The sequence below is a fragment of the Zonotrichia leucophrys genome, chromosome 5, assembly GCF_028769735.1.
Source record: "Zonotrichia leucophrys gambelii isolate GWCS_2022_RI chromosome 5, RI_Zleu_2.0, whole genome shotgun sequence".
NCBI lineage: Eukaryota > Metazoa > Chordata > Aves > Passeriformes > Passerellidae > Zonotrichia > Zonotrichia leucophrys.
This window is the reverse complement of record NC_088175.1, coordinates 48,857,416-48,876,551: the sequence shown is the minus strand read 5'-3', so window position 1 is coordinate 48,876,551 and position 19,136 is coordinate 48,857,416. Positions and strand designations below refer to the sequence as shown.

At 63.2% G+C, this 19,136-nt stretch overlaps 2 protein-coding genes across 3 annotated transcripts in view; both read left to right on the top strand.

The window, feature by feature from the left end:
* The window catches only part of KDM2A (lysine demethylase 2A), a 32,619-nt gene extending 23,915 nt beyond the window's left edge, over positions 1 to 8,704 (top strand). Inside the window, exons 14-22 of the mRNA XM_064715411.1 lie at positions 1,963 to 2,046; positions 3,639 to 3,905; positions 4,027 to 4,158; positions 4,237 to 4,326; positions 4,893 to 5,605; positions 6,547 to 6,710; positions 6,920 to 7,078; positions 7,171 to 7,386; positions 7,491 to 8,704. Of these exons, the coding sequence (XP_064571481.1) occupies positions 1,963 to 2,046; positions 3,639 to 3,905; positions 4,027 to 4,158; positions 4,237 to 4,326; positions 4,893 to 5,605; positions 6,547 to 6,710; positions 6,920 to 7,078; positions 7,171 to 7,386; positions 7,491 to 7,672 (2,007 nt within the window). The 3' untranslated portion in view covers positions 7,673 to 8,704. The remainder of the gene's footprint in view (positions 1 to 1,962; positions 2,047 to 3,638; positions 3,906 to 4,026; positions 4,159 to 4,236; positions 4,327 to 4,892; positions 5,606 to 6,546; positions 6,711 to 6,919; positions 7,079 to 7,170; positions 7,387 to 7,490) is intronic.
* A 2,610-nt stretch (positions 8,705 to 11,314) lies between these two features.
* GRK2 (G protein-coupled receptor kinase 2) lies at positions 11,315 to 19,041 on the top strand. Of its 2 annotated transcripts, none has more exons than XM_064715414.1 (21): positions 11,315 to 11,607; positions 12,502 to 12,578; positions 13,140 to 13,213; positions 13,441 to 13,542; positions 13,743 to 13,817; positions 14,259 to 14,320; positions 14,519 to 14,570; positions 14,698 to 14,789; positions 14,958 to 15,057; positions 15,138 to 15,216; positions 15,303 to 15,433; positions 15,704 to 15,798; positions 15,876 to 15,983; positions 16,068 to 16,134; positions 16,292 to 16,392; positions 16,588 to 16,654; positions 16,741 to 16,836; positions 16,924 to 17,086; positions 17,166 to 17,302; positions 17,373 to 17,486; positions 18,150 to 19,041. In XM_064715414.1, exons 1-21 carry the CDS (start codon positions 11,495 to 11,497, stop codon positions 18,309 to 18,311), a joined length of 2,067 nt encoding a protein of 688 aa, XP_064571484.1. In that variant the 5' UTR covers positions 11,315 to 11,494; the 3' UTR covers positions 18,312 to 19,041. The 2 variants fall into 2 exon arrangements, with proteins under 2 accessions (XP_064571484.1, XP_064571483.1); XM_064715413.1 differs by having other exon boundaries at positions 11,321 to 11,607; positions 17,376 to 17,486.
* Positions 19,042 to 19,136: the final 95 nt, after the last annotated feature.

Genomic DNA, 19,136 nt, shown 5'->3' with positions numbered 1-19,136 from the left:
TCTCCCCGATCCCGAACCCGCCTCGGAACAGACAAAACAAAGGCGCCGGGGAGGCTGGGCCCGAGCGGGACGGGGTAAGGGCTCTTCGCCGCGCTCTGCCCGGCCCCGAGGAGCCCGGCCCCGGCCTCTCGGATTGCGGCGGCGGAGGGAGGGAGGGATCCCGGGGAGGCCGGTGGGCAGCGCCGCCCGGACCCTGCGCCAATCCCCGCCGTCCCGGCCCCTCCCGGCGCTGCAGCAGCGCGGCTCTGCCCTCCGCTTCCTCGCTCCCTTTTTCTCTTCTGCCATCTTCCCGTTGCAAAGCATTGCTGGGAACCGCATGTGGGTGACGCAGCAGCATTGTCTCCGGCTCAGGAAGCTGCCGCCGCCGCTGCCCAAGGGCTCGGCAGGAGCACGCGGCCGCCAGTGCGGCTGCTGGGGGCGGGGAGGAGCCGGGGGCGCTCGGGGCGGGGGGCGCAGCTGCTCCCCAGCCATGTCCCCGCACACCGGGGGTCCGGCCGGGGTCTGAGCCAGCCCCTGGAGGTGTCCGGGGAGAAGGGAGGGGGCCCCAGCCCTCGCAGTGCGGGCACCGAAACAAAGAGGGCTCGGCAAACTTCACCCCAGAGTCTCGGCAGCTCCAGCGGCGCAAGGTCAGGCAGCTGGCAACGCTCGTGGCGCGGGGAGGGGACGCGGGGACGCTCCTGTCCCGGACAGGGTGGGAGGGGACCGCGGGGGGACCCTTGCTTTTCCGGAGGGGTCCCTGGCCGGTGCTTGTGCTCACCTCTCCCGTTCCCGGGGCGCTCTCACCGGCGCCGCTGCCGAGGCGCTCCGGCCGTGTGAGCGCAGGGTCCGCTCTGCCGCGTCCCGCCGGCCACAGCGCCACGGGGCACAGGGGACCAGCGGCCTGTCGCCCACCCCGGCTCCGAGCCCGATGCAGCCGCAGGACCCGGGAGCCCCCGCGGTCCCCCGGCTCCGTGGCGGGGAGCGTGCCTGAGCCGCCCCCACCCCCGCCCCGTCCCCGGTGCCACGGGCGGGCAGACGCTGCAGTCCCACGATGTCCGTGTGGGAGCTCCGAGCCCTGACCTTTCCCTCGGCGTGTGCTCGCGGGGAGGCGGAAGGTCTGAAGGCGGCACGCTGCGCTGCCGGGGAGCCCAGGAGAGACTGCGGCTTCCTGCCTGCCCAGACACACGGAAAACCGGGCGGGGGGCACGCCGGGCACCCCCTGCCCTGGCCCTGCCTGGCAGCGGGAAGCAGCGCCCGCCGGGATGCCGGCAGGAGGCTCCTGCCTGCGTAACCATAGCAACGTCAAGTAAATAAAGCACCTTTGCAACCAGCAAATTCGGTGGGGAGTGGATGTGGGGAGGAGGCCGTGCTGCTGGAGGGTGCTGAAAGGACCGGGGTGAGCGCGGGAGCCCCATGCGCCGGGAGCGAGGGGCTGTCGTGCCGGAGGGCAGCGTGCCAGTCCGGTCGGTGCCGAGGGATCTTTCCCTCCAAGTCAAAGCCAAATCCCGAGGCAGTGCGGGGGAGCAGCTCTCAGCTACCGGCAGTTTGTGCCAGGCCACGGAGGGGGTGCTGGGGTATCATATCCTGCTGCTGCTGCTGCACCCTCCAGGCTGCCCCGTGCCTGGGGAGCAGCTGGGGGGGATGATGCTGATGAATCCTTCCCCCCAAAATCCCCCCAGTTTGCCGAATCTTGGCGCTCTCCACTTCTACCGCCGCCCAGCGCGGGGCCTCGGGGCTGAAATGCAGTTGATGAAAGCGCTGGTGCAGATCGACTCGACAGAGCTTGTCTGTCTCATGTGGGGAGGAGGGATGGTTGCTGGCGGGTGTGGGGAGAGGAGGGCTCCTTCCCAGCCGCCTTTGAAGCATGCTGGCCTTGGCATCTGGTCAGAGCCTGCCTCGCTGGCGGGAGCTGTGTTTCCCTCTGCTCACACCTGTGCTTTTTGTCTCTCTGCTGTGTTCCCCCCCCATTTGTCTCTCCATTAGCTACTGTTGGAAGAATACGCAAACAGCGACCCCAAACTGGCACTTACAGGCGTCCCCATCGTCCAGTGGCCCAAGAGAGATAAGGTAGGAGCTGCAAGGAGGGGACCCAGATGGGTGTTACGTGTTGAGTCATTTGCCAGGCCTGGGTGTGGTGGCACCGCTTCCATACCCGCCTTGGGAGCAGTGCCAAAGTGGGACGTGGGGTGCAGCCACCTCCATGGCACTGCGGGCAAACCCAGAGATCTCCCACTGTGCCGGTTATCCCGGCTCAGCTGATGGGTGGTAACCAGATCAGCCTTGGCTGCTCCGTGTTCTCCAGCCCTTTGGTTGTGCTTGGTGAACAGGGAGCCTTGTTGTGGGAGGAGGGGGTGATCCTGCTCTCCTAGGAGTTCTCTGCATTGATAGGGAGAACCCTGGATGGCCCAAGGAATGTTGTGTGTCAGGGAAGGCCTCACTGTGGTAGGGGTGGGTGAGGTGTGGCGTTGATGGTCAAGAGCAGTCCAGCCCCTCACTGTGAGGTGAACATGTCCCTTGTGTCCCTGTCCCTGTTTTAGGATTGGGTCTTGCAACACCAGGCAAGGCAGCTCACTCCCAGGAGTCTCTCCCTGTGGATAGCAGCCAGCTCTTCAGCAATGGGACCTTTCCATGCATCCCTGCCTTCCCCTGTCCAGCTGTGCTCATAGCCCAGGGCCCACAGCTGAGCTGCAGCCCGGGCTGAGCTCGCTGGGCAGATGGAGGCACGGAGCAGCCGGACTTCCCCTCTGCAGGCTGCCTTCCTGTGGCCTGCCAGGATGGCTCCCAGAGGTCACTTCTTCCTTCCTGCCAGGAGATGGGCTCCCAGGCAGGCTATGGGAAAAGCAGGACCCCCTCACCCTGGGAAGGATGGGTAACACCCCATTACGGAGTCTGGAGACAAATGAGCCTCTTGGATTGCCCTTCGGAGGTGCCTCTCTCTGCTTGCCTGCCCTGCCCAGGGGACCCAGAGTGATCTTTGCAACACAAGCATCTTGGGCAGCTTTTCTGGGAGAAGTGACCTGGAGATGTGTGCATGCTTTGGGTTCAGCACTCAGAGGCCTGGCACATCCCCAACCCCATCCCTGGGAGCCTGCCCTTCCCCAGGCCCATCAGCTGTGATGCACAGCCCAGCATAGCCAATCCCAGAAGGATGCTGCAGCCAGCAGATTTCCTGTCAGGGCTGATGGGATGCAGGGTGACAGCTGGAGAGCTGTGCTGTCCTACCTGCACTGTAAACAAGGAGGGTGTGGGTGTTCCCAGTGTGCCTTGAGCTTGGGAAACAGTGACCAGAGCTGTCCCTTTGTGCAGTTAGCAGAGTGACACAGAGAGGACAGCCTGGGTGGACCTTGTCATTCCTTGCTTTGGTAGGAAAGCATGGATGCTGTGCCCTTTCCAGACCCATTTGAGCCCTAGCAGGGGGTGAGAGAAAGGGGAGCTCTGGGTGTGGGGTGGTGTGATGGGTTAGGGTGTGTGCTCCAGGAGAAGTTGCAGGTCAGCCCTGATCCAGGCCCCTTTGGCTGTGGAGCACTGAGGGAGCAGAGCCACTCTCCGGCACAGTGTCCACAGTCATAGTGCAGGATCCAGGGTTCAGAGCCTTCCAGATGCCAGCAGAACACAGCACTCCCCTCTCCTCACCCAGTTCCCTCTCTCCCTGTTGCCAGCTGAAGCTCCAGGCCCGGCTGCGGGTGCGCCTGCCCACCATCCCCATCACCAAGCCGCACACCATGAAGCCAGCACCGCGCCCCACTCCCGTCAGGTCCACGGTGTCTCCCATCGTGTCGGGCGCCCGGCGGAGGCGGGTGCGGTGCCGGAAGTGCAAGGCCTGCATGCAGGGCGAGTGTGGCATGTGCCACTACTGCAGGGACATGAAGAAGTTTGGCGGGCCCGGCCGCATGAAGCAGTCCTGTGTCCTCCGGCAGTGCTTGGCGGTGAGTCCCAGTTGGATTCCTGGGGGATAGCTGGTTGCTTCTCCGTGGTTCAGGTAGTAGGGGAGGAAAGGAGGAAGGCTGTCCCACCATGGCCTGGTGTCAGCCCTGCTTTCCTTTGTAGCCCAGGTTGCCTCACTCGGTCACGTGTGCACTTTGTGGGGAGGTGGATCAGAATGAGGACTCACAGGACTTTGAGAAGAAACTCATGGAGTGCTGTGTCTGCAACGAGATCGTTCACCCTGGCTGTCTGCAGGTGAGCAGGGCATGTGCTGGAGAAAGGGGAGCTCTGCTGTGGGGCTGGGCTGCTGCTGACCCCCTCCTCTCATTGCAGATGGATGGGGAAGGGCTGCTCAATGATGAGCTCCCCAACTGCTGGGAGTGCCCCAAGTGCTACCAGGGTGACGATGCAGAGAAGGGCCAGGTAAGGAGCAAGGCAAGGATCTGTGTTCTCCATCCCTCCCACTGCATCCTGCCAGGGATGTGTTCAACCAGCATGGGCTGAGGGAGCAGTGATCAGTGAGAATGAGAATCATGGGGGTGCAGCACTTGAGGGCCTGAGCTATTCCACTGTAGGAGACACTGGACTGTGAGGCACAGAGTGGAAGCCACCCCCAGCCTCAAAAGACACCCCTTTTGAGAAGGGGTTAGGAGAATGCTTGTTGCTGGAGTGGGTGGACTATGGTCCTCGTGGTACTTAAATGAGCTGTGGGAAAGAAATTACTTACTCTGAGGGTGGTGAAACCCTGGCAGAGATTAAGCAGAGAAGCTGTGGATTCCCCATCCCTGGAAGTGTTCAAGGCCAGGTTGGATTTGGAGCAACCTGGTCTAGTGGAAGATGTCCCTACCTAACCCAAACCATTCTGTGATTTCACTGGGCACTGCTGGTGCACATTCTGCCAGCACTGTGGTGTTTCCCTGGGGAAGAAGAGAAGGAAAAGCCTTCCCCAGGCCTCATTCCCGCTAACCAGCCGCCCCCATTCCTCGCAGAAGCGGAAGGTGGAGGAGAGCGATGACGACACGGCGCAAGCCAAGGTGCTGCGGCCCCTGCGGAGCTGCGAGGAGCCCCTGACCCCCCCGCCCAACTCACCCACCCCGATGCTGCAGCTGATCCACGACCCCGCGTCCCCCCGCGGCGTGGTGACACGCTCGTCCCCGGGCGCCGGGCCCAGCGAGCACCACAGCGCCAGCCGGGACGAGCGCTTCAAGCGCCGGCAGCTGCTGCGGCTCCAGGCCACGGAGAGAACCATGGTGCGGGAGAAGGAGAACAACCCCAGCGGCAAGAAGGAGCTGTCAGAGGTGGAGAAGGCCAAGCTGCACGGCTCCTACCTCACCGTGACGCTCCAGCGCCCCACCAAAGATGTCCACGGCACTTCGATTGTCCCCAAGCTCCAAGCCATCACGGCCTCCTCGGCCAACCTGCAGCACTCTCCGCGCGTGGTTGTGCGCCATGCGCCCGCCAGGATGCCCCTGCGGAGCGGGGGCGATGACGAGGCGGCCGCCGAGGAAGAGGAGGAGGAAGAGGAGGAGGAGGATGAGAACGCGGAGGAGGGGGGGGCGGCGCGGCTGAACGGGCGCGGTGGCCGTGCGCAGGAGGGTGAGGAGAGCTGCGTGCAGCGCGAGGTCTGGATGTCCGTGTTCCGCTACCTCACCCGCAGGGAGCTCTGCGAGTGCATGCGGGTGTGCAAGACCTGGTACAAGTGGTGAGTGTGGGGACACGTCGTGGGGCTGGGAGTACATCTGTGGCGGACACCCAGAGGGAGCAGAGGGAAGGATGTCACCTCAGTGCCCGCCTGTCGCTCCCAGAGCCAGGCAGTGTCATGGTAGCCAGCCCTGCTGCCTCTGCCATGTGTGTGCCCATCTCTGTTGTTGCCTTCTGCTTTCCTCCTGTCCCCTCAGCTGTCCCCTGCCGTGTCCTTGTGGGATGTCAGTGCCCTTCCCTCACCCATCATGCTTATGGTGCTTGCCCTTCCTGGCCTCCCTTGCTGCCTCTCCTCCCAGCAGGCAGGGAAGGCAGGCTGAGGCAGGCGGGTTGGCTTTGCTGGCTGGAAACGCCTCGGGGGACAGCAGGCCCAAAGAAGACAATGCTGGCACCAGGACAGCTGTGCATGGAGGGCTTGGGAACAGACAGCAATGGAAACTGGGAGGTTTCTAACAGCTGAGCAGCAGGGACTGCCTGCTTTGATCAGCAGCTGGTGGCAGTGGTGTGGTGGAGGAGTGTCCCCTCGCCTGCACCTTCAGGGACTCAGCTAAGCTGCCATCAGGTCCCGGCTGTCCACAAATTCCCATGTGAGAGGAAGAGTTTGCTCCTGGCAAAGGAGTGAGCTCCGCTGGGGCTGTGGGATGGGACACACAGTGTTCTGCCTGCTGGGAGTAAAGATCCTTAAGATCAGGAGAAACACCCAGATGGGGGCAAGCAAGCCTGCAGCTGCAACTTGGAGTTTTATTTTGGAGCAGCAAAACCCTGCTGGGGCTGTGCTGGGTGGCCCAACACCTTCAGCAGCCTCCCATGTTTGGGGAAAGCCATGGGAGCCAGGAGGAACAACCAGGGCCAGGCTCTTTCTGGGAGCCAGGCAACCTGCTGGCTGTCTATTATCCTATGGGACTCTTGGGACTCAACTTTCAGCTTTGTCCTTGTCCCCAGGTGCTGTGACAAGAGATTGTGGACAAAGATAGACTTGAGCAGGTGCAAGTCCATCACCCCGCAGGCGCTGAGCGGCATCATCAAAAGGCAGCCGGTCAGCCTTGACCTCAGCTGGACCAATATCTCAAAAAAACAGCTTACATGGCTCGTCAACAGGCTGCCAGGTGAGTGTGGGCTGGGGAGGGGTCCCTTCCTCTGCCACCAGCCTGCTCCAAGGCTTCTTGAGGGCTGGCTCCCATCACCCAGCAAGTGTCCCACCCCAGGCAGGGAGGGCACCTGCGTCCTCATGTGCCTGGAAAAAGATGGGTGAGATCTGGGATGCCTGGGAGCCTACCAAACCTGTCTAACTTGTTACCTGCCTCCCTTGTGCCAGGCCTGAAAGACCTCATCCTAGCGGGCTGTTCCTGGTCTGCGGTCTGTGCCCTCAGTACCTCCAGCTGCCCCCTTCTCAGGACCCTCGATCTTCGGTGGGCAGTAGGAATCAAGGACCCTCAGATCCGGGACTTACTCACGCCTCCAACAGACAAACCCAGTAAGCTGCTGCTGCCCTGGGGCTGCCTGGGCTGGGCAAGGTGGGGTCCCCAGGGCAGCCTGTCCACTCTGGTTCTCCCTGTGCCCGTGCAGGTCAGGACAATCGCAGCAAACTCCGCAACATGATCGACTTCCGGCTCGCCGGGCTGGACATCACGGACGCCACGCTGCGCCTGATCATCCGCCATATGCCCCTGCTCTCCCGCCTCGACCTCAGCCACTGCAACCACCTCACGGACCAGTCGGCCAACCTCCTCACCGCCGTGGGCTCCTCCACACGCAACTCCCTCACCGAGCTCAACATGGCAGGTGTGTGCCCTGCCCCAGGTGCCCCCTGGGTTTCCCATTCCTCCTCCTCATGGTGCTGCTGCTGGAGGTGTCCCCCTCACGCTCCCTGTGCTCTCTGCCCACAGGCTGCAATAAGCTGACGGACCAGGCCTTGCTGTACCTGCGCCGCATCTCCAATGTCACCCTCATCGACCTGCGGGGTTGCAAACAGATCACCCGCAAAGCCTGTGAGCACTTCATCTCGGACCTGTCCATCAACAGCCTCTACTGCCTGTCCGATGAGAAGCTGATCCAAAAAATCAGCTAGAGACCCTCCCCGGGGCAGACTGAGGAGAAGGAAAAGAGCCCATCCCGCCCCTCTCGGAGAGCCCCTCCTCCAGCTCCCCCCCTTGCCCTGCGTGTCCTGCCGCTGCCTCCCACCTGACTCGGCAGGCAGGGCCGGCGCTGGCCTCGCTCCGCTGTCCTTCCTCCTCCTCCTTCCCCGGGACTTCTGCCGAGGAAGATGTCCCGCCAGGCTGGCCAGTACCAGAGGAGGAACGGGCACATGGCAGGGAGCCTCGGCCCGGAGGCTGGCCGCTCCCGAGGTGGGGCTGTGACAGAGGCCTCTGTGCAGAGAAATGGGGCACCCTCTCCCCCCAGCTTTTCCACTCGTCCCCGTCGTCTCCTTGCCTTGAAACACTTGTCACTTCCCCGGTAGCACAACGCTTGAGGGTCGAGGTCTCTCCGAGGAAGCGGGAGCAGAGCCAGAACACCCCGTCCCCCTGTGTGCCGCCACCAGCCCGGTGCTTCCCTGCGCTCTTCCCCCCTTTTCCCTTTCCCTCCGCCTTGCCCTCGACTGGCTGCAGGGACTGCTGTCCATGCCCCTCCTCCTCCCACACATCCGGGCGGTTCTCTGAGCACCCAGGGCAGGAGCCCCGTGGCCGGGGGTGTCCCGGGAGCAGGGGCTGGGGGATAACTCGTCTGTCCGAGGGGATGGAGCAGGGGAGAACCCACAGGTACACCAGAGCTCAGGGAGGACTCGGGAAGCATCAGCCAGGGGTGAGTGAGCGCGGGGCGGGGACAGGAGCTGCCTCCTCTTCCTGCCCAGCTGCCGGCACCACGAAGCACTCTGGGGCCGGAGGGGCGAGGGCTGCTCCGCGGCCTGGGACCGAACTGGCATCGTCCTCTCCTTCCCCCCGCCCCCTTTTCGCTGCCGATTTTCCTTTGCAATGAATGGTTGGTCCAAAGAACCTCTCTCTAGGGCAGCAGAGAGCTTTTTGCACTTTAAAAAAAACAACAAAAAAAAAAAGACAAAAAAACAAAACAACAAAAAAAAGACAAGAAAAAAAAAAAAAACAAAGGAAAAAAGGTTGGAATCTTCTTTTTCTGGGTCACTATTTTATTTCCCTCCCTGTCCTGCCTGTGCCTGGACGCTCCCCCTCTCTGTCCCCCCGGTGTCAGCACCCTGCTCTCTCCCTGGCAGCGTACCGATAGCACAATCCGGGGTGTCCCCTCCGTGCCACCACCGGTCCCCAGCCCCGCAGGGCTCCCCGGGGGGCAGCCCGCACCCCCCCTGCTGCTTCAGAAGCAATAAAGGAGGAGAGGCGGCCCGCGGGCTCTGTCCCCGCAGGGGGACACTGGGGACAATCCCGCAGTGCCTGTGACAAGGGGCAGTGCGGCCGAAGCGGAGCCGGAGCGCTCGGAGCAGGAAACCCCCCCAGGCGAGAGGAGGAGCCTTCGGCCTCGGCCGCTCTCGGCGGCGGCTCCCGGGAAAAGACATCGGAAGAATTTAAGCTTTTCTTTTTCCTTTGGATTCCTTTTGAGTTTTGCAACGCGAAAGAAAAATGTCCAGAGCTGGGGTTGAGAGGGGCGAGGTGCTCCCTGCTCCGCGGGGACAGCACCCCCTTCCCGCCGTGTCCCCGCCCTCCGGCCGCAGAGACTCCGGCGTGCCACCCTCCTCACCACCCCGGCGTGGTGCAAATCCACGAGGAAGAAAAAAAGAGAATTATATATAATAAAAATCACTTAGTGATTTAAAACCAACCCAGCCTGCTCCCTAAAGACAACTCCTGCAAGCAAAGTCACTTGTTTAAGGGTTTGGTTGTGGTTTTGTTTTGTTTCGATCCCCCCTTCCCTCCCTTCCTCCTTCCCTCCCTTCCCCGGAGAAATATTGTAAATATCTATTTTTTTGTTGGCGATTTAGAGTCCATCTCTGATGTTTGTGCTTTAAAATTAAATGTAAGCATTAAGGGTAAAAGCAAACCAAGTCTTGCACTCTCTCAGCTGGGGTTGGGGGTTCTTGGCTGGGGCAGAGGGAGGGCACCTACTTGGCAAGTGGGTTTGGTTGGTTTTGTTCATTTTTCCTTTTTTTAATTTTTTTTTTTTTTTTTTTTTTTTTTTTTTGTATTTTGGGCCTTTTTGCTTCCTGAGCCTTCTCCCATGCTGGATTTTTAGAGAGGCTCTTTGTTCATGCCATATTAGCACCAGGCTGGGCGAGCTGTTGTGTGGGGAGGGAAAACCCCAACCTCCCACGGGAAATATTTTGTTTCTTGGGGGTGGATTTTTGGAATTAAAAAAAAACCTGAAAGAAAAACCAAGACCAACTAAAATTCCTGAGTGTGAGTTCTGCCCATTTGTCTGTGAGGAAGTGGAGGGGACAGGCCAGGGCTGGGACCTCCTGTGTCCCTCCTTGTCCCCAGCACTGTGGCTTTCTCAGCTGCTCGAGAAGAAACTGGAGCACCATCGGTGGTGGCAGCTGTCCCGGTGTCCCCACTGTGTCCTGGCGGGTGGTGGCAGCTGTCCCTGTGTCCCATCACCTCCTGCCAGGGCCACAGGTCCTCAGAGGCGTGTGAGGCTCTTTCCCTCCACATCCCTTGGGAAACCTGTCCCTTCCCAAGGGATTCCTGGACCACCAGGGTGACATTTAGTGTCCCCACCCTGTGGGGATGTCACAGCCCAGGTCCCCGCGGCAGCTGGGCTGTGACATTTGCATGGCGAGGCACACGGCAGGTGACGCCATCCTCCATAGGTGGCTGAGGCCACTGTCACCCTCTCTGTGCCCTGGTCCCCAAGTGCCACCACGTGCCTCCCCCGGTGATGCACCAGATCCAAGCAAATCTCAGCGCCCTGACCCCCTACCTGTCCCCTCCAGATGTCCCCTCATGGCCCCAGGGACAGGGACCCTGCACATGGTGGCACACCTGCTGCCACACACAGCACACGTGGTCACACACACATGCAGTGTGGAATGACACACATGATGTCACGCGCACACAGAGCCACTGTCACACACCCCTGGTGTCTCTCACAGTGTCACACACAAAATGGCACACACAGAGACACCATCACACCTGTTGCACCCCAGGCTGCCACACACGTGGTGGCACACAGGCATCCAGTGCCATGGATCCTGTGTCACACCCAGTGTCACACACCCAGTGTCACACACCCCATGTCACACACACACCCCCAGTGTCACACACACAGACACACCCAGTGTCACATACACATCCAGTGTCACACATACACCCTGTGTCACACACCCTGTGTCACACACATATACCCAGTGTCACACACACACACCCAGTGTCACACACACACCGTGTCACACACACACATCCAGTGTCACACACACAGTCACATACACACACCCAGTGTCACACACACAATCCAGTGTCACACACACACACACCCTGTGTCACACACATATACCCAGTGTCACACACACAGTCACATACACGCAACCAGTGTCACACATACACCCAGTGTCACACATACACCCAGTGTCACACACACACAATGCCACACACACACCCAGTGTCTCACACACACGGCCAGTGCCACAGCCGGTGTCCCGGCCCCTCCCGGGCGGGCGTGGCGGTGGCGGCGCTGCTGTCCCCGCCCAGCCCCGCTGTCCCCGCCCGCGCCCCGGTGCGGCCGCGCCCCGTTCCGCGCTCCACTCCCGCCGCTCCGGGCGCTGCCGCCGCCGCGTCCCGGGGCCGCCGAGCCCCTCCCGGCCGCTCCCCGCTCCTCCGCCCGGCTCCTCTCCGGCCCCGTTCCGCTTCCGGGCGCGGTTCCGGTTCCGGGGCCGGCGGGTCGGGTCGGGCCGGGGCCGGTGCGGCTCCGGCGGCGGGGCCGGCGGCGCGGCACGATGGCGGACCTGGAGGCGGTGCTGGCGGACGTGAGTTACCTGATGGCCATGGAGAAGAGCCGCGCCGCGCCCGCCGCCCGCGCCAGCAAGAGGATCGTCCTGCCCGAGCCCAGGTGAGGCCCCGCCGCTGCCCGTCCGCTTGTCCGCCCGCCCGTCTGTCCGTCTGTCCGTCCGCCACCCCCGGTCCCTCGGTCACCCCTTCCCGGTACCGCTCGCACGCGCCCGCGGGTCACGAACACCTCCCGCACACGTGTGTGCCGGTCACACCTGGCCTGACACACAGACATGGACACACGGACATGCACACACAGGGACAGGCACACACGGATGTGGACACACGGACAGGGACACCCAGGGACATGGACACATGGATATGGACACACGCGGATATGGACACGGAAATGGACACACAAGTGTCACGCCTGTTGCACAGACAGTCACACGGACGTGGACACACACACACGGAAATGGACACACAAGTGTCACGCCTGTTGCACGCACAGACACACGGACGTGGACACACTCACACGGATATGGACACACAAGTGTCACACCTGTTGCACAGACAGACACACGGACATGGACACACGCACTTCCTGCCTGATACAGGGACGCACAAACACAGACACAGGGACACACACACTTCCTGCTGTCCCACCCAGCCGTGTCACACCCATGTGTACACACACACACCTGTACCCAGGTGTGCCGAGGGTCACAGTCCCCTGTCCCTGTGCCAGACACGGTGCCCTCCTGTGCCTTCACTGCCAGGCACCTGTGAGGCTTTTTTGGGGGTGACACTCGTGCCCACCCTCATTTGGGCACCAGTGCGTGGGACATGCTGTGATCCTGGCACCCACAACGTGCCCCGCTGGGGTGGGGACACACAGGATGGATGGCAGGACACGCATACCACCGGGGCTTGGGGACACGGGAGGAGCAGGAGAGGAGGGTGGGGATCAGGCATCCATCGGGGGCATGGCTGAACCCCTCTGGCGTGTCCCCAGCATCCGCAGCGTCATGCAGAAGTACCTGGAGGACCGGGGAGAGGTGACATTTGACAAGATCTTCACACAGAAGATCGGTGAGCTGGGGACACGGGGGCTGTGGGGGACACGGGGGACACCTGGGCCAGCAGCCACAAGCCCAGGGGCAAGCGTGGCTGGGCTGGGGACGGCACTGGTGGCCACCATGACGGCGAGAGTGGCCACAGGGATGGCAGGGGGGTGTGGGGCCAGGCTGGGCTGGGGTGCCGGGGGGCTGCGCCACGCTCCCCACCCTGTGTCCCCTGTCCTGTCACTTCCCCCCACGCCAGCGCAAACCGTCCAGGGCAGGAAGCGCCTCTCACTTCCTCCTGCTGCTCCGGCGGTTTCCGGGCACGTCCGCCCTGCTCCGTGTGCCCGCCCGTGCCCCTGCCCCCACTGTGCCCCACGGCAGCCCCTCACTGCCCCGGGGGCTGCTCCCCACGCCAGCTGGGGCCTGGCACCCTGTCACCCTGCCAGCTCCTCACCGGTCCCTGCTTGGCACTTCCCCAAGCCTGGCACCGGGGTGGCAGCAGGGCTGGGCAGGCCCAGGGGATGTCCCTGTGTCCCTTGGCCGGGCCCGGGGGGCTGTCACCTCTCATGCTGTGGCTCTGTCCCTGCAGGCTACCTGCTTTTCCGGGATTTTGCCTTCAACCAGGCCGAGGAGGCCAAGCCCCTGATGGAATTTTATGAGGAGGTGAGACAGGGGGACCCAGGGACAGCCCCCTGTGTGCACCAGCACTGGGGTTGGTACCTCCTTGGACATGGTGCCAAGAGCACCACCCGAGGTGACAGTGCCCAGGGAGCTGGGAGACACTATCCAAAGGGATGGGATAACCCCTCCCATGGGACCTGGCACCCAGAGGGGCCACAATTCCCAGTGCTCCGTGTGCCCCCGTGCCACTGGAGCTGTGCCCTCTCCAGATCAAGAAGTACGAGAAGCTGGACTCGGAGGAGGAGCGAGCCGCCCGCAGCCGCCACATCTTCGACCATTACATCATGAAGGAGCTGCTGGCCTGCTCCCACGTGAGTGCCCTGGGCACCAGGGTGGCAGGGATGTCCCCACTGTGCCCACAGTGTCCTCAGGGCAGCCCCACAGCCCCCACTGGCTCCATCCTGGGAGCCACATCCCAGCCCCACAGATGGGGGGTCCTCTGTGGCCTGGTGCAGCCCTGCCTGGCCGCTGTCCCTTCTGCCCGAGGTGACACGGTCCTGTCCCCTCACAGCCCTTCTCCAAGAGCGCCACGGAGCACGTCCAGAGCCACCTGAGCAAGAAGCAGGTGCCCCCAGACCTCTTCCAGGTGGGCATCACCTGCCACAGGGAAGGGGTCCTTGCCACCTGTAACACTCGGAGGGTTAATCCTTAGAGGGGACTGGCGGTGACAGGAGCCCTTGAAATGGGAGGGGGGTGTCCCAGGAGAAATGGGGACCCCAAGGGATGGTGAGAGGGTCCCCAGAATGATGGGAGTGAGGGGGAATTGCTTGTAGTCCCCATGGGGCTGGAGGTAGCAGGGTGTCCTCAGAGGGAGGTGACTGCAACCCTGGATGTCACCCTAGGGGTCCCCAGGGCTGGTGATGTTGGGGTTCCCAGAGACTGAGGTGGCAGAAGCATCCCCAGGGGCCTGGAAGTGGCAGTGGGGGAATGTGAAATCCCAGGGGTGGAGGAGACCCCACCTAATGATGGGATCAGGGTGATCTGGGTGGCCCTGGGGACCCAGCACTGAGCCCTGTGTCCTCCCCAGCCCTACATTGAGGAGATCTGCCAGAACCTGCGTGGGGGCATCTTCCAGAAATTCATTGAGAGGTGAGCTGGGAGGAAATTCCCGTGCAGACTGGGGTGTCCCATCCCACTGTGTCACAGCCCACACTGGGGACTCGGGGGTCTCTTCCTTTCCCAAGTGTCCTGGGGGGGTGCTCCCTGTCTCCAGACAAATCCAGGGAGTCTTTGAGGGCCGTGTTTCTCTGGGATCTCCACTCTTGCCCTCTCTGCTCTTCCTTGCAGTGACAAGTTCACGCGGTTCTGCCAGTGGAAGAACGTGGAGCTGAACATCCATGTGAGCAGGAGCCCCTGCCCCTCACCTCCCAGGGAGCGGGATGTGCTTCCAGGGAGCCCCTGCGTCCCTCACCTGGGAGCACTGGGGCAGGGCTCGGTGTCCAGGCTCACGCCAGTCTCCTCCTCAGCTCACCATGAACGACTTCAGCGTTCACCGAATCATCGGCCGCGGCGGCTTCGGGGAGGTCTACGGCTGCCGGAAAGCGGACACGGGCAAAATGTAATGGGAATGCCCTGGCACCCAGGGGCCCTCCTGGGGTTTGGGGTGCTGGGGGGCCCAGTGGCGTTGCTGTGGTGACACGTGTTGGGGGGCTGTGTCACCATGGAAAGTGGGTGCTGGCCCTGCTGTGGGGACACGGTGGCCACAGGGACTCTGTGTCTCCCCCAGGTACGCCATGAAGTGCTTGGACAAGAAACGCATCAAGATGAAGCAGGGCGAGACGCTGGCCCTCAACGAGCGCATCATGCTGTCCCTCGTCAGCACTGGGGTGAGGAGACATGGGTGCTGGGCTGGGGACGGGGTGGCAGGGGACAGGGACAGGAAGGGTGACCCCGTGTCTCCCGCCAGGACTGCCCGTTCATCGTGTGCATGTCCTATGCCTTCCACACGCCCGACAAGCTCAGCTTCATCCTCGACCTCATGAACGGTGAGAGCCCAGTCCTGAGCCACTCCTGGGGCACAGAGCCCCCTGCCACAGCTGCTCTGGGTGACAGCCAGTCCCTGTCCCCACAGGAGGGGACCTGCACTATCACCTGTCCCAGCACGGCGTCTTCTCGGAGGCAGAGATGAGGTTCTACGCGGCCGAGATCATCCTGGGCCTGGAGCACATGCACAGCCGCTTCGTGGTGTACCGTGACCTCAAGGTGACTGTCCCCACCGGCAGGACATCCCTTTAGCACCCCCTGCACCACCCTGTGAGCACCCATAGTGTCACAAACCCTGCCCTCAGAACGCTGTGGCAGTGCCCAGAGGGCACCCTCAGCTCTAATGAACACCCCAACAGCAAAATCCATGGGCACCCTGAGACTTTGGGAGCACTCAGACACCCCCAAATCCCAGAGAGCCCCCCAGGCTCACCACTCCTTACCCACGGGCCACTCTGGGGCTCAGCGTGTCCCCTGGTGTCCCCACAGCCAGCAAACATCCTCCTGGACGAGTTCGGCCACGTCCGCATCTCCGACCTGGGCCTGGCCTGCGACTTCTCCAAGAAGAAGCCCCACGCCAGCGTGTGAGTGTGCCCACACCCCTGCCCACCCTGCCCCCGCGCCCGGGGCGGCCCCTGACCCCCCTGTGCCCCCTCCCCAGGGGCACCCACGGGTACATGGCGCCGGAGGTGCTGCAGAAGGGGGTGGCCTACGACAGCAGCGCCGACTGGTTCTCGCTGGGCTGCATGCTCTTCAAGCTGCTCCGGGGGTGAGTGAGGGCTCAGCTGGGCACAGCTGGACACAGCTGGGCACAGCTGGGCACTGCTGAGCCCCCTCTCCCTCCACGCCGCAGGCACAGCCCGTTCCGGCAGCACAAGACGAAGGACAAGCACGAGATTGATCGGATGACCCTCACCATGGTGGGTGGGGGCACTGGGGGGCTGTGGGCAGGACGTGGGAGGCACACAGGGGGTCAGGGATGGCCAGTGTTTGCCTGGAGCACGTGTCTGTGCCCAGCTGTGTGTCACTGTGTGTCCCTGTCCCCACTGAGCTGTGATCTCATGGAATCTCCCACAGGCCGTGGAGCTGCCGGACTCCTTCTCCCCAGAGCTGCGCTCCCTGCTCGAGGGGCTGCTGCAGCGGGATGTCAACCGGCGCCTGGGCTGCATGGGCCGAGGGTGAGTGTCCCCCAGGCCCCCAGGGCGTGGGACAAGGTGTGCTGGCACGGCCCCCAGGGCATGGGACAAGGTGTGCTGGCACAGTGTCCCCAGGGCATGGGACAAGGTGTGCTGGCACGGCCCCCAGGGCATGGGACAAGGTGTGGTGGCACAGTGTCCCTGCGGCCACGCTCACCCGCCCTCCTCCTTCCGCAGGGCGCAGGAGGTGAAGGAAGAGCCCTTCTTCAAGGGCCTGGACTGGCAGATGGTGTTCCTGCAGAAGGTGAGGGGGCTGTTCCCATGGCTGGGGACAGGGACAAGGACACAGATGTGGGCAGCCATCCCTCTGACCCCCACTGCTGCCCACAGTACCCGCCGCCCCTTGTCCCACCCCGTGGCGAGGTGAACGCGGCCGACGCCTTCGACATTGGCTCCTTTGATGAGGAGGACACCAAGGGCATCAAGGTACTGGGCACAGGGGCCAAGTGTGGGGACGTGGGGTGTCCCACTGCCCCTCACCCAGGCATGACCCCGGTGTCCCACCCTGCCCAGCTGCTGGAGAGCGACCAGGAGCTGTACCGCAACTTCCCGCTCACCATCTCGGAGCGCTGGCAGCAGGAGGTCACCGAGACCGTCTTCGACGCCGTCAACGCCGACACCGACAAGCTGGAGGCCCGCAAGAAGGCCAAGAACAAGCAGCTGGGCCACGAGGAGGGTGAGTGGGGCTGGGAATGCCCGCCCTGAGCCACCCCTGGGCACATCCCAGTGCTGATCCCGCCTGCCTGTGATCCCAGAGTACGCCATGGGCAAGGACTGCATCATGCACGGCTACATGGCCAAGCTGGGCAACCCCTTCCTGACGCAGTGGCAGCGCCGCTACTTCTACCTCTTCCCCAACCGCCTGGAGTGGCGCGGGGAGGGCGAGTCACCGGTAAGGGGGGCACGGCACCGGGGGCAGGGCTGGGGGGTGCCGGGGGACCGGGCTGAGCCTCTCCCCCCAGCAGTCCCTGCTCACCATGGAGGAGATCGACTCGGTGGAGGAGACGCAGGTGAAGGAGCGCAAGTGCATCCTGCTCCGCATCCGCGGGGGCAAGCAGTTCGTGCTGCAGTGTGACGTGAGTGTCACCCCCTGTCCCCCTGGCTGCTGGCCACCTCCTGCTGCCTGCTGGCCATTCCTCCTGTTCCCTGCTAGCTATCCCTCCTGCTCCCTGCTGGCCATCCCCCTGCTCCCTGCTAGCCATCTCCCCTGCTCCCTGCTAGCCATCTCCCCTGCTCCCTGCTAGCCACTCCCCTGCTCCCTGCTGGCCATCCCCCTGCTCCCTGCTAGCCATCCCTCCTGCTCCCTGCTGGCCATCCCTCCTGCTCCCTGCTAGCTATTCCCACTGTTCCCTGCTGGCCATCCCCCTATTCCCTGCTAGCCATCCCTCCTGTTCCCTGCTAACCATCCCTCCTGCTCCCTGCTAGCCATCACCCTCTCCCTGCTAGCCATCCCTCCTGCTCCCTGCTAGCCATCCCTCCTGCTCCCTGCTAGCCATCCCCTATTCCCTGCTAGCCGTCCCCCTATTCCCTGCTAGCCATCTCCCTGCTAGCCATCCCCCCTGCTAGCCATCCCCCCTGCTGGCTACTACCCGCCTCTTGCTGGCCACTTGCATGTTTAGTCCTTCAAGCCACTCCAGGGCATCAATACTGCAAACGTGGGGCAACCCCACAGCCCTGGCACACTGGGTTGGCCAAGCCCTGCCCTGTGCCCGCTCCTGAGCCATTTGCCTGTCCCGCAGAGCGACCCCGAGCTGGTGCAGTGGCGGAAGGAGCTGCGGGAGGCGCAGCGCCAGGCGCAGCAGCTGCTGCAGCGGGTGCCCCGCATGCAGAACAAGCCGCGCTCGCCCGTGGTGGAGCTCAGCAAAGTGCCCTTCATCCAGCGCTCCCACAACGGGCTCTGACCCCTTCCCGCGCCCGCTCACCCCTTCCCACCCCACCTCTAATTTATTGGGTTGGGTTCCCGCGTGTCCCCCGCTCCCCGTGTGCCCGGGGGCTGCGGGGAGGGGACGCGCCCGGTGCCGGTGTCACCCGAGGGCGCGGTGACACGGCGGGCACGCGGCCTGGCACCTTCTCCCCGGTGTGCCCCCGGCCCTGCAGGAACTCTCCGGCTCAGATGAAGGCAGCCCCCGTCCCTCCCGCCCGCCCCCCAGGGCCGTGTGTGCCAAAGGGGCCGGCAGGGTCCCCAGCCGGCATGTCCCCCCTCCCCGTGTGGCTGTGCCCGTCCCGTGGGTGGCACCCCTCGTGTGCGTGTTGTGTGACTGTGAGTGAGTGAGTGAGTGTGTGTCCAGGGGGACCCCCTGTAAATACTGTGCCACGGGTCCCCTGCGCCCCCCGCTCTGCCACTGCCCCTCCTGCCCCGACCCAGGGCACCCCCAGCCCCCTGCCCCCCTCCTGAGGGTGGGACCCCCTTAAATCAGCCACGGGTGGGCACGGGGTGCCCCTGCCCCCCCAGTCCCAGCAGTATCTGTAAATATTAGTCTCTGGTCGCTCTGCTCCCGGGGCTGGGGGGGCAACGGGCAGGGAGGGCACGGGGCAGGGCAGGGGCAGTGGGTGAGTGAGGTTTTCATGAGCAGAGATGTGAGAATGCCAGAAGAAAAAGAGTTTTTATAATAAAAACATCTAAAAACACCATCCAGCTCCACCTCACTGTGGGAGGGAGATGGCTCCACATCCACTGAGGGTGGCATGGAGTCCTTGTCACCTCCTGTGGTGTGGGAGATTCCTGA